This window comes from Balaenoptera acutorostrata, chromosome 9, assembly GCF_949987535.1.
Source record: "Balaenoptera acutorostrata chromosome 9, mBalAcu1.1, whole genome shotgun sequence".
Lineage (NCBI taxonomy): Eukaryota > Metazoa > Chordata > Mammalia > Artiodactyla > Balaenopteridae > Balaenoptera > Balaenoptera acutorostrata.
This window is the reverse complement of record NC_080072.1, coordinates 87,033,804-87,046,101: the sequence shown is the minus strand read 5'-3', so window position 1 is coordinate 87,046,101 and position 12,298 is coordinate 87,033,804. Positions and strand designations below refer to the sequence as shown.

At 39.7% G+C, this 12,298-nt stretch overlaps 1 protein-coding gene across 5 annotated transcripts in view; it reads right to left on the bottom strand.

Annotated features, from left to right (window-relative positions):
- Positions 1-5,396: 5,396 nt before the first annotated feature.
- ELMOD1 (ELMO domain containing 1) overlaps positions 5,397-12,298 on the bottom strand; it is a 104,998-nt gene continuing 98,096 nt past the window's right edge. For all 5 annotated transcript variants that reach the window (XM_057552065.1, XM_057552064.1, XM_057552062.1 and 2 more), the window contains one exon: positions 5,397-7,811. In XM_057552065.1, coding sequence (XP_057408048.1) covers positions 7,639-7,811 — 173 coding nt within the window. In that variant the 3' untranslated portion in view covers positions 5,397-7,638. The remainder of the gene's footprint in view (positions 7,812-12,298) is intronic.

The window sequence follows — 12,298 nt, the reverse complement described above, 5'->3', positions numbered from 1 at the left end:
GCCCTCTGCTCCTCTACTGCTCTTCCCAGAGAGTCCCTCCCACCTGCCTCTCCTGATCTCCCTGGCCTCAGGGGTGCCGATCTTGTCTGGCCTCCAATTCTCTTCCCCCCTCAGTCCCCCTACATTCTACCGGTTCACTTTGGGGTTCCTCCCATCTCCTTGGGCATCAGAGTCTCCCACCAGTGGCTGACAAGTGCTCTAGTTGTGGGGAGACACTGACTCCACATCTTCCCACACTGCCATCTTGACTCCACTTCCCCTGCATTATTTTGATTGTCATCCTCTTGGTGCTTTCAAGCTCCTGGGTTCGTTGTAGGCTCAGACTTCAAATAACTTCTCTGATAGTTGCCAAATTGCAACTAGGTGGTTTCTATTCAGGTAAGAAGTTTGGTTAGTAAGTGAAGACTTTATTTGTTTTCTCCATCATGTAGGAGGTTGGCCACCCTGACTGACACCTTGAGAGAAGGAAACTCTTTGAGAATGGCCATCAGTGGGAGTGTGCTTCTGGGGCAGCACCAGCTGTGGCTACTGTAGGAAGCTTCTCAAGAAGCATTTGGGGTGGGAGGGCAGGCCATCCACCTGGGACCTGTGTCCATATTGATGTCAATTTTGGGGGGCTGCTATAACAAAAATACTATGGAATGAGTGGCTTAAACAACAAACATTTGTTTTTCACACCTCTGGAGGTTGAAAAGTCCAAGATCAAGGTGCATCTTTGGTGTCTGGAGAAGACACTCTTCTAGCTTTGTAGATGGCCATCTTCTCACTGTATCCTCACAGGGCAGAGAATGAGAGAGAAAGGGAGAGGGTATGGAGACAGAGACAGAGAGAGAGAGAGAGAGAAAGCTCTATCCTGTCTTTCCTTATAAGGATAAGAATGGGCTCTAAGGGCTTCCCTGGTGGTGCAGTGGTTGAGAATCTGCCTGCCAATGCAGGGGACATGGGTTCAAGCCCTGGTCTGGGAGGATCCCACATGCCACGGAGCAACTGGACCCGTGAGCCACAGTTACTGAGCCTGCGCGTCTGGAGCCTGTGCTCCACAACAAGAGAGGCCGCGATAGTGAGAGGCCCGCACACCGCGATGAAGAGTGGCCCCCGCTTGCCGCAACTAGAGAAAGCTCTCGCACAGAAACGAAGACCCAACACAGCCATGAATAAATAAAAAATAAATAAATTTAAATTACTTAAAAAAAAAAAAGAAGAATGGGCTCTAATAAGGGCTTTCTTATAAGGGCTCTAATCCCACTCATGACGGTTTTACCCCCAAAGGCCCCACCTCCTAATTCCATCACATTGGGGGTTAGGATTTCAACACATGAATTTGGGGGGACACAAACATCCAGTCCATAACAGCCCTCCACCTTCTCCATACTAACTCCTGTTTGTTCCTCTGGGTGGATGACAACAAAACATGTAGTCCTTTGTTAGAGGTGGGCACAGGGTCAAGTTATATTGACAAAGTAAGTTGAGGGAAAACAAAGGAAGTGTTTGATTTACTTCTAAACTATTAAAAATTGAGACTAAACCTCAATATCCTCTAGAGCAGTGCTTCTCATTCAGTAGGTCTGGGAGGGGGCTTCAATGATTCATTTCTAACAGTGCTCATGCTGGTGGTCTAAAGACCAGGCTTCAAGAAGCAAGACAGTAGATTTTGATTCTGAGGTCCATGAGACCAAGGGCACCATATTCTTTTCCATTTTTTCCCCAGACTTGCCATGGTGCCTGGCACAAAAGTAAGTTCTCAATAAATGCTTGCTGAATCAAATTAATGGGGGACACGAGCTACAGGGATAAATTTTATAGCTTAATTTTCTGTTAGAATAAGCTCACAGCCAAAAACCAAATAGATAAAAGCCAACCATAATTAGACATGTGTTTAACTAGTACTTTGGAGTTTCCCAAGCACTTTAATTAATGATAGCTTATTTGATTTTTACTCTTACAATAATCTTCTGAAAGTGAGCTGTCATTATTATTTTTCCATTGCAGATGGTAAAAGCTAAGTCGGAGAGGGTAAGTAATTGGCCTTAAGGAAGCTAGCAGCACATACACTGGGATATGGGTCTTCTGCTTGCTAGTTTTTTCCTGCTGTACTCTGCATAAATAGTAAAAACCCTTGTTATCATACTGTTTGAGGCTGTTGATGTTCCTGTTCCACAGTAATTCCTACACATTTGACACAGAAGAGCTAATACATCTAGAATTAAGTGTATGTGTGTGATATGAGATTTGGCAAAAAATAACTCACAAACTCTCTCTGGGCTTCTGGGACAAACCAGATGCTCCTGAAGGCTCTTCTCTCTCCCAGCAAAAGGGGTTACATCCAAGCTCAGCTTCCCTGAGGACCAGAGATTTCCTTCTTCAAGGTAGCATCCCATAGACCCCAAAGTCTACAGGACAGGGCAGCTGGCAACCAGATCCAGACTGTGTGGCTACAGAGTGTACCGATCAGATCATTCCCTCTGCCAAGGTTGCTTTCAGGTTTGCCCCCAAAGAAATGAGAACAGTAAGGGGCAGGAGCTCTCCACCTGAACCCAGACAAGCAGTGTGTCACAGCACACTGGCCCTGGTGGCCTTGGGACAATGGGAAGCATTCACACCTTTTTTTCTCTTACTAATCCTTGCTTTAGAAACTTCCCTAGTAAAATCTATTCCAAACCCATGTCTTGGGATGATGTGGAATTTACTCGAGCCCTTGTATGGTAGGTGGCAATCATGAAGGGACTCCCCCCGCCCTCAAACCCGCCTTAACTCACCTTGCATGACAGAGGGGGTTTAACTGTTGTTTTACAAATTTAATCTCACCTTTCTCATCTCTTTGCCACACTTTCCTAGTTGCCATCAACTTTCTTCTATAGCCTCTTTTGCAAGGCAGACCACAGTGCTAGGTACATAATAGATAAAATAATAGAAAAGTACCAAGTCAACATTTTATTTTTTGCTACTCTACCCTGGTTTCCGTGAAGCATCCCAGGGATGTTAACAGATGACATCACACATGTTAGTGTGCCTATGAGTAATAGCATTCTGGAGGCTAAGTCAGGTCAATGGGGCACAAGAATCTTGGCAGTGAAAGGAATGTTTTATTTACAAAGAGTTCACATGTTTGAAGTTCTATGAGTTTCTCTTTCCACAGATATGCCCTGAGTATATCGCAGCCAGGCCCTGCAAGGCCCACCTTGCTGAGGTTTCCCACAGTGGGGGCAGAAGGAGTTATGCAGGCTTCCATTGCTCTTGGGGGGAGACAAGGATCAGGAATTCAGAGCTCACAGTCTTGTCGGAATTGTTCTTTCTGTATCAAGGAAGAAATTCTGACCAAAAATGTGGGAAGTCCTGAGGGACAGTATGGCAAGTATGAATTCATCCTACAGACATCTGAGCAAGAAAAGTTATTTACATATAGAATATTATCACTTGGGGGGGTAGTTGTGTACATGTGTTTATAATCTACACTGGACAGTAGAAAATAATTCCAATTAGGTAGATAGCATAATGATTAAGTCAAGGCTTAAGGACCTGGGTTTAAGATCTTGCTATGCTATCTTATCTATCTCTATTATCTATCTATATCTATCATCTATCTATCTATATCTATAATCTATCTATCTATCTATCTATCTATCATCTATCTATCTAACATCTATCTATCTATATCTATTACCTTTTGACCACCTTCACCCATTTGGCCCACCCCACACCTCATGCCTCTGGCAACTATCAATCTGTTCTCTGTATCTAAAAGTTTTTTTTAAGATTTCACATATAAGTGAGATCATATGGTATTTGTCTTTCTCTGACTTATTTCACTGAGCATAATGCCTTCAAGATCCATCCTTGTTGTTACAAATGGCAGGATTTCCTTCTTTCTCATGGTTGAATAATATTCCACTGTGTATATAAATATATCATGTTTTATCCATTCATCCATCAGTGGACATTTAGGTTACTCCCATGCCTTGGCTATTATAAATAATGCTGCAATGAACATGGAGGTGCATGTATCTTTTTGAGTTAGTGTTTTTCTTTCCTTTGGATAAATGTCCAGAAGTGGAATTTCTGGATCTTATGGTAGTTCTTTTATTTTTTTTAGGAACCTCTGTACTGTTTTCCATAGTGGCTGCACCAATTTACATTCCCACTGACAGCGTACAAGAGCTCCCTTTTCTCCACATCCTCGCCAACGCTTGTTATTTCTTGTCTTTTTGATAATAACCATTCTAACAGGTGTGAGATAATACCTCATTGACGTTTTCTTTCTCTTGAGACCTTTGGTAATATATTTTAAATCTCTAAGCCTGTTTGTCTACAAAAGCAAGCATGCAATCTCATTTTGTATGTTGTTGAGGAGATGAAATAATGCAAGGAAATGGCTAGCACAGTCCTGGCACATGGCACGAGAACTCACTAAATGTTAGCTCTTGAAAAGGAATCCATACCAGTATCTCTTTCATCTTCTAGGACTTGATGTTATACTTTGTTCTGCTTTTCTGCCATTTTGTTTCTAGATTAGAGCAGTTACTTCTGTCAAGCTCCCTGAAGAGTCAGAGGCACTGCTTTGTTGGAGTACGTGTCACTACAGCTCAAAGTTTCCTAGATGTTGCTATGGGCCTAGCTGACACTTTCCATTTTGTCTGTCTCTTTTTTTCTTCTCTCCATCTCCCATCCCCTAGCTCCACACTCCACCAACCCTGATCCCCTCCTCATTCCTGTTCAGTTTGGATGGCCCCCTATGTTTATGGATCAAGATAATTTGTGGCCATGGAGTTTGATGGCCAGGTTTTATTTCCCCATTGCTGACTTCCTATAAGCCCAGCCTTTCAGCTGACCTTCCATCTCAGACCAAGCCCATAACTCTGATGGGTCTTTAAGATTTTGGGTAGTATACATCAAAATGTCTATGTCCCTATGATGTATTTCTCCTGCCAGAAGTTAGAAAGTGAAGAAATTAGGTTGCATTTGTCTAATTGAGTGGTGGGTGGATGATCCCTACTTATGTCTGTCTCTTTGTCTCTCAGTCACCTAACATCTCAGTTTCCTCAAACTGTCCCAGTTCACCCTATTGTCCTAAAGAAATTATTAACAACATCCTCTTTTTCTCTCAAAAGTGTCCTGGTTTGGAAGATATATCTTCCAGACCTATCTTTTAGGTCTGGTATATATTTAAGCTTCATTTCAAATAGAAAAGATGGTACGTTACCAAGCAAAAAATATTTTTTTCTGTACAATAACAAGAACTGTGAGAAGGAAAGTCAGATTGAAGTCATAATTTTCAGAAATGGTGCTTCAAAGAGTTTTCTTTCTGTAGTGCAAACTGGAATGTGTTTTTATCATAGCAAGTAGTATTTTGAAAAACTTGGTAGAAGCATGCTACATAATTTACATTTTAAGTGGTCAACTCTTGTTCAATGAAGTATAAGCAAACTAAAAATGCTCAAGGGAAAAACACAAAAACATCACACTTTTTTTAATGGCTTGAAAGCTTCTCCTCTTTTTTTTCTCACCTCACTTCATATTACAGGATATAATGCATCTTCCACAAAGAGGTGCAAACAAGAAATCTAATAATACTCAGAACTAGAAGGAGCTGGCAGAGTTTGTTCATCCTAAAATTGTGCAGCCATGTTAAGATACAATAGAAAGAAATCATTCAAGGAGCTGGGAGGGAAAGCTCCTAGCTTTGTTACCATCAACTATCTCTACTTGAACAGAAGAGACATGAGCTGGTATAGATGCCACATATTATCAAGCCATGTCAGTGACACAGGACCATAGTGGATAGGAAGAGGCAATGCATACATGCGGCTTCAAAGGCTGTACTGAACATGGAAGAACACCTTCATATATAGCAGCTACAGCAAATTCAGGGCTCCCAAGACAGGCCATTTACTGGGTTCACAAATTCTCACTTACTCTGGAGAGGAATATATATTCTTGTCACTACTCATGGTATATATCATGCTTTAACCAACTCCTTCCTTTCCCCATTCTAAGAAAGGACACAGGGCTATAAAAGATGCAATGCAAAATCCTGCCACCTGGCATACACCTGAAAGGGAAAGAACAGCAAAATCCCAGAGGAGCTAGAATGGACCAGGAAACAACAGGCACCTTAATGTTTTCTACATCAGCTGTCTAGCAGTAGACAAATCAGGCTTCAGAGGAAGCTGCCAAGAAAAAGCTTGATCTTATTCTTTCATTAAAGCAACACCAGGCCTCAAGATTAGTTAAATAAAAGCAGTCTCTCAGACATGACATACTGTAATTCACACCTGATTACTCTGAATGATTGCATGATTTATATACAGCTTCAGGTTGTCTGTCTTTGACATTCTACCCACTCACATATCTGCATATTCAGAAGCTGTACAAGCACAAAAATATTAAAATGAAATCCACTATACATTATAGTAGAATGACATGTAATTTATTCATAACTGAGTTAGGCAGTACTCAAAATTCACTTAAATAAGCAAGTGAGTACACAAACATCTAATAATACTAAAACTGATAGTCTGAAGGTATAAAACACCATGGGTATGAAATACCATGGTAAATACTATTCAACAGACTACAATCATAATTAATTCCAAACTAAATCATGGTTTTTAAAATGATTTTAAGCAGTTTTGAAATGACTTGATTTTGTTCTCCTTCCAAGCAATTTATTTCTTCCACTGATAAAAGACAAGGTCATTAGTTTCAAGAAATATTACAGAATGACATAGCTCAGGTTCTTCTCTTGCAACATATTTTCTTGCAAATTGTTTTTTAATATTACCTCTTGACATAGACAACAAACCAGACAGCACTCAGTGCCCCAGGCAAAGATGCCTGGATCAGAACAGTGCCAGGGTGTAACTCTGAGTTCAGCAAGAGGCAGACAGTGAAAAAGCTTTTGGAGCTTTTGCAGTGTGCATACTTCTTTTCTGAGGCACCAAGCATCATAAACATATTTAGGCATCCAAGCCAGTAAAATTATGGGAATAAAATAATTTGATGTCCAGATGACTATGCCACAATTACAACTGGGGGTAAATTACAATATAATTCTGTGGTACTTCAAAAAAAACAGCACCTACCTAAATTTGCTTCTTGTTAGCCTCGTTACATTTTCATGAAGTGCAGCAGTATTTGCAAGAATGATTTGTCTTATCATGTGTCTGTTTGTATTATTTTCAAGTCATACTTTATTGGAATGAGGTCCAAGCATGAACCTGGCTTGAAGAGCTAGCAGCTATAGTCATGAAACATATCAATAAATTAAAAGGCTTTCATAGAACAAAATTCAGCTAAATCTTTTACATATAAAATACAGCTAGAGAAATACAATTCTTCAACACTAAATTATGAGGGAGAGGAAGCCAATTTAAAAAAATAGAAAACTCTCTCCATACCAGGTGTCAAGGCAAGATGTAACACTGCCTGATGCCACAATATGAGCAGTCACTGGATGACAGATACTGCAGAAATTGTGGTATTTGGGGATCTGGTAATTATGAAGAAGATATGAAAACACTGTACCAACAGGCATGCATACAATCACTGTGTGCATTCAGTGTGTGAGCTGGGACCTAAGCAGAGATCTAACACAATAATGAGGCACTGTCCTGGGGTATCCATTAAAACCAGTGTGGGTGATTATATGTTGATTAAACCTTCTGAGGCAGCAAAGTGTGGGCACAATGCCATGTCTGGATTCTGCAGCTGTTTCATGATCCTCTTGCGGAATTTCTCCCTCACACGATTAAATTCCATTATGTCCATGGGGTCTTCTTCAATCCAAAACTTATGAAACTCGTGCATCAAATAGCCTGTTAGAGATAAGACAGTGACAAGAATGCAAGGGAAAAAATCTTTAATCATATTCAAAATCACCCTGAATGCTGAAAAAGATGTCAGACCAACTAACAGCAACCATGTTACTTAAAGACAAGATCAAAATACAGCAAATACTACTGTTAAAATTATTTTTTAAAACCAGTGCAGTAGAAGTAACCAACCTGCAAGATTTTTGCAATTGGTCCTAGAATTATTCTCACTCTGGTCAAGCAGGAAGAAAAATCAATTCTGCCATTTCTAGAATATGAATAACAACTGGAACATATTTTGAAAGGTTGACAGTAACTACTTCATTCTTCACCTCCTGATTAAATTAACTCAATGGTGTGATTTTTCAAAAGTACTCCACTCAGCCTTTTTTCTCTTGATATTTGATTTGAGTAAAGTTTTAAATTACCCTGACAAATCAAAAGAATGCATTCTGACAATCTATTCTGAGACAATAAAAACTGTAAATCAACTCTGAACAATAGAGTGGTCATTAAACTATATGCAATTGTTAATAAGACATCTTTGCTCTGAAGCATAATTTCATATTCAAATACTTTTTTGTCTCAAAAATGTTATGTGGATTGGGAACATTTTTGGAATAAATGTTAAATATTTGATACGAGAACCTACTTATCGTATTGTTTCCCCACTGTACCCCTCCCACCTCATTTAGAATTGAAATGTGAATAGCTTTTTAAAAGACAATAATAGGTATTTGCATGTAGTAAAGCAAAAGCAAGCTCAAGTGTCTCTATAATAAGAAAAAAAGTATTTAAGGAAATAATACTAGTTAGAAAAATGGAAACCAAACATTACATAAGCTTTACTTTGTCTTAACATTAGAAGGCAGTAGAAGATAGTTCAGAGGAAGGATTCTGGAGCCAGAAACCTGGTTTAAATCTTAGCCCTTCACCTTCATGGGAAGGGGTAAGCAGCAGAGATGACAGAGGGCAGGGGAAGAAAACTTTGGAACAAATATACTCAATTCTAATAGTAAAAAGAAATTCAATAGCTGTTGTTTTTCTGTTAACTAGCTACTTATGGGATAACCTTTAACATAGTTCCATAAGCAGATTTTTTAAAGCCTGTATTCATATCTCACTGTAATACAAAATTAGAAATGAACTTCCTTCCTACCCCCAACACACACTGCCAGATGTGAGTCTAATTCCACAGACTTACCTGGTTACTCATTCATTACATTGTTAAGTATGCTTGTACATCTTTAAGTATACGGTCTTTCTCTTCAACTATAGGAGGAAGGGTAGTAAGGAGAGAGAGAATTTATTTTATTTTTTCTTTGGGTTGACTCATTTCCTCTAGGCTTGGACTGCCTCTGGGCTCTCTACACACATTAACACATTTTGTTAATCTGTGTTAACACAAGTTAACATATTGACTGCTTTTAACATCTCAGATGGGAACACATACCAACCCTCACCCAAATGCCTCTGGGCTACACCAGCCAGGGCCCACTGCCACTGTAGTGAGAACGTGACCATATCAGAGAAGCCCCAGATCAGAGGTATCAGCAATCCCAGGAGCCATCCATCTGTCTCTGATCCATCTGATGCTTGGATTCCCTGTGGCAGCACGCAGTCTTGAACTTTTCTGATGACAACACTGACATTAGCCTGGTCCATGAATGAAGAACCTGATTCTTTAAAGGTGCTTTCTCACACTGGGCCAAAATTTCTTGCCCCATATTTCTTGGAACAAATTCAATCTTCTCCAACTCAAGTATCTGAAGTGCCCTTTATGCCATGAGGTTAAGCATCCTCCTTTCTTCTTACCATTTCTCATATGCCATGACTTGGAGTCTGTTTATCATCCTGGTTGCTTCAGCACACACCAACAGAAATTCTTTCCTCTCATCTCAGTATATTATTCAACCAAAAGAATTCAATCATCTATCTATCCTAAAGTATCCCAAGAATGTCATGAGGTACTTGTAAAAAATGAAGACCCTCCCAGATTCAACCAGACATCGCAGTTCAGTAAGATGAATCTCATGTCACTGAAGTTTGAGATCCATTGGTTTAGAAGATGCTCTCTTTTTAAGTTCCCTTGGTTTCTTTCTAAATGTTATAATTTTTACGGTTCTAAATAAAATCTATGATCATTTATAATTTCTTCTTCCTTGCTATATAAAATACACACATAATTTTCCTGACTTTGCTTCTGAGCTCAAATAAACATACCTGACCTCTTTTGTATATAGAGTCAGGTTTCCAATACTGATGAATTAAAAGCATCTCATTGGTATCTCATGATTAATAAGTTATTTACCCCTATTGACAATAATATGTAGGCACTGTGAAAAATACTTTAATGAGAAATTCACTTTCCACAATGTACATACTCACTCTAGAGGTGATCTAGGGTAGCATAGGGTTTTAGAAGAATACAGATCCCTTTGGTTTCACCATTTTTCTACCTTACATGCAACTACAGGAAAACATTTTAAAGGTTTAAAAGACAGGCTAGGAGAAGAGTAGAAGGGAGAGGCGTGGTTAATAATCTAACACCATTCTCCTTCCTCTCAAGACTACAAAAGTCAAGGTGTAAATCTTGCAAACTGATTCCCTAGGACTCTCTCTATCCCATCAGAAAAATAATTAGACACTGTATAACATGATTTTAATCAAAATGTAGAAGTGATGGCTTGGTTTCCAGGGTACATATCATAATCATAAAACTCCACTCATTTATATAACATTACAGAGTGTTCATAAATTCATTTGGCCAATTGATCAGTTGGCCCATCTGCCAATTAACAAATATGTAACAGATACAAGAAAAAGGTAGAGTTCTTATGCCCCCCCAATTCTCAGTTTCTTGGAGAGGGACCAAGGTAGACAATTTCAGATGATGATTTGCTAGCTAAGGAAGCTAACAAAATGGCATGAAGAGCAGAGGGAGGAAAGAGGGGTCAGGGTATTGCTTATAGTCTCTTATTTAATTCTTACAGCAGCTTTATGGAATAGGTAATGCAGATGAGGACATTGGGTTTAGAAGAGATACTTGAATGGTGTACAATCACACAATTATAGCTGGAAGCTGGAAGCCAGTACCTGAAATCAGCTGCCTTTTCCAGTGTACTCTCTTTTTCTGGTTCTTATTCCTACTGAATAGTTCCTTCTTTTGAAGGTCAAAGAAAAACTAATTCTTTTTTCTCTTCTTGCTATTGTACTTCCTTCTGCTCACTACACCTAACCTTACTTTATTTCAGTGCAGCTGCCTGTTCAGTGGAGCTTTAGATTGAATGTGATTTTCATTGCATACTGACTTGGCAGGGCAGTGCTCGCTGAATAATACTGTAAAGTCAAAATGATAGACCTATTATATTCTTATATTCTTTCACCTAGATGAAATACCTGTTTGGAATAATAATTTGGCTTTCCAACCCAAGACTGCAGCATATTTGTTGTTGCTTGAATGTGTCTTGGTTTTGCTTCACTGCATTCGGTTAGTAGACTGCAGAGACACAAGGACACAGGTAATTGCAAGAATATTACAGAGAAGAGGTGCAAAACTGATCATGTCTGATAGATGAAAAACGAATTCAGGGCACAGTTTCCTTCTTCTAGAGAGGCCTGAGTCCCTCTGCCTCACCCCAATCCACAGCGGGATTGCTGCTGTTTCTAAAACCTGGTGAGGGCCTTAAAAAAAAGTAATCCCACTGCTCGCTTACTCACCCAGGCTAAGATTCTCTTGGAAGCCTATCAATTCAGGTCAATGCCAAATTTTTCCAGAGTAACTAGACTTCCTTTCTCCTGAAAAGGACACCAGCCAATATTTTTGCCTCCCATCCATCCATCCAACAAATATTTACTGAGCACCTATTCTGTACCAGGTTCTGTGCTGTGGATATAGTCGTGAACAAAACAAACATTCCTGTTCTTATATGTCAATTCCTATGATTCTAACTTTGATTCTCTCCTGCAAGAGCTCCCCACTGTAGGCTCTGATTTTCTCCTTAATGCTAATGAATCCCAAATCTGCCCTTGTAATTCTTCAGAGCTCCACAACCTTATATTATAATGCCCACTATTCATTAGAATGCCCACTATTTCCAAAAAGGAACCCACCCTTGGTATACCTAAAACTAAACTCATTGTATTTTCCCTCAGAATTGCTTCCCTGGCTTCCCTAAGGAGCATGGTAACTATAGAATAGGCTAAGTACGAGGGGTAGAGATACAAAGCAAGGGATCCTATTTATCTACGTTTATGCTCTTTCAAATGGCTTACAAAACTCTTTCAAGATATCCCCCTTCCCCATTCCTGCTCTTACTACTGTCATCTCTAGACACCCCTCTTCCCACCCCAAATCCTATGCTCTATTCCTTGAATCCACCACACTGTTTGTCTTGTGGCCTTTGCCTGTGCCACTCCCTCTCGCTGGACCACTAGGCCACCACTGCTATATTTCCTGCTACCTATTTTTCAGTTCTCATGGAAAGTGG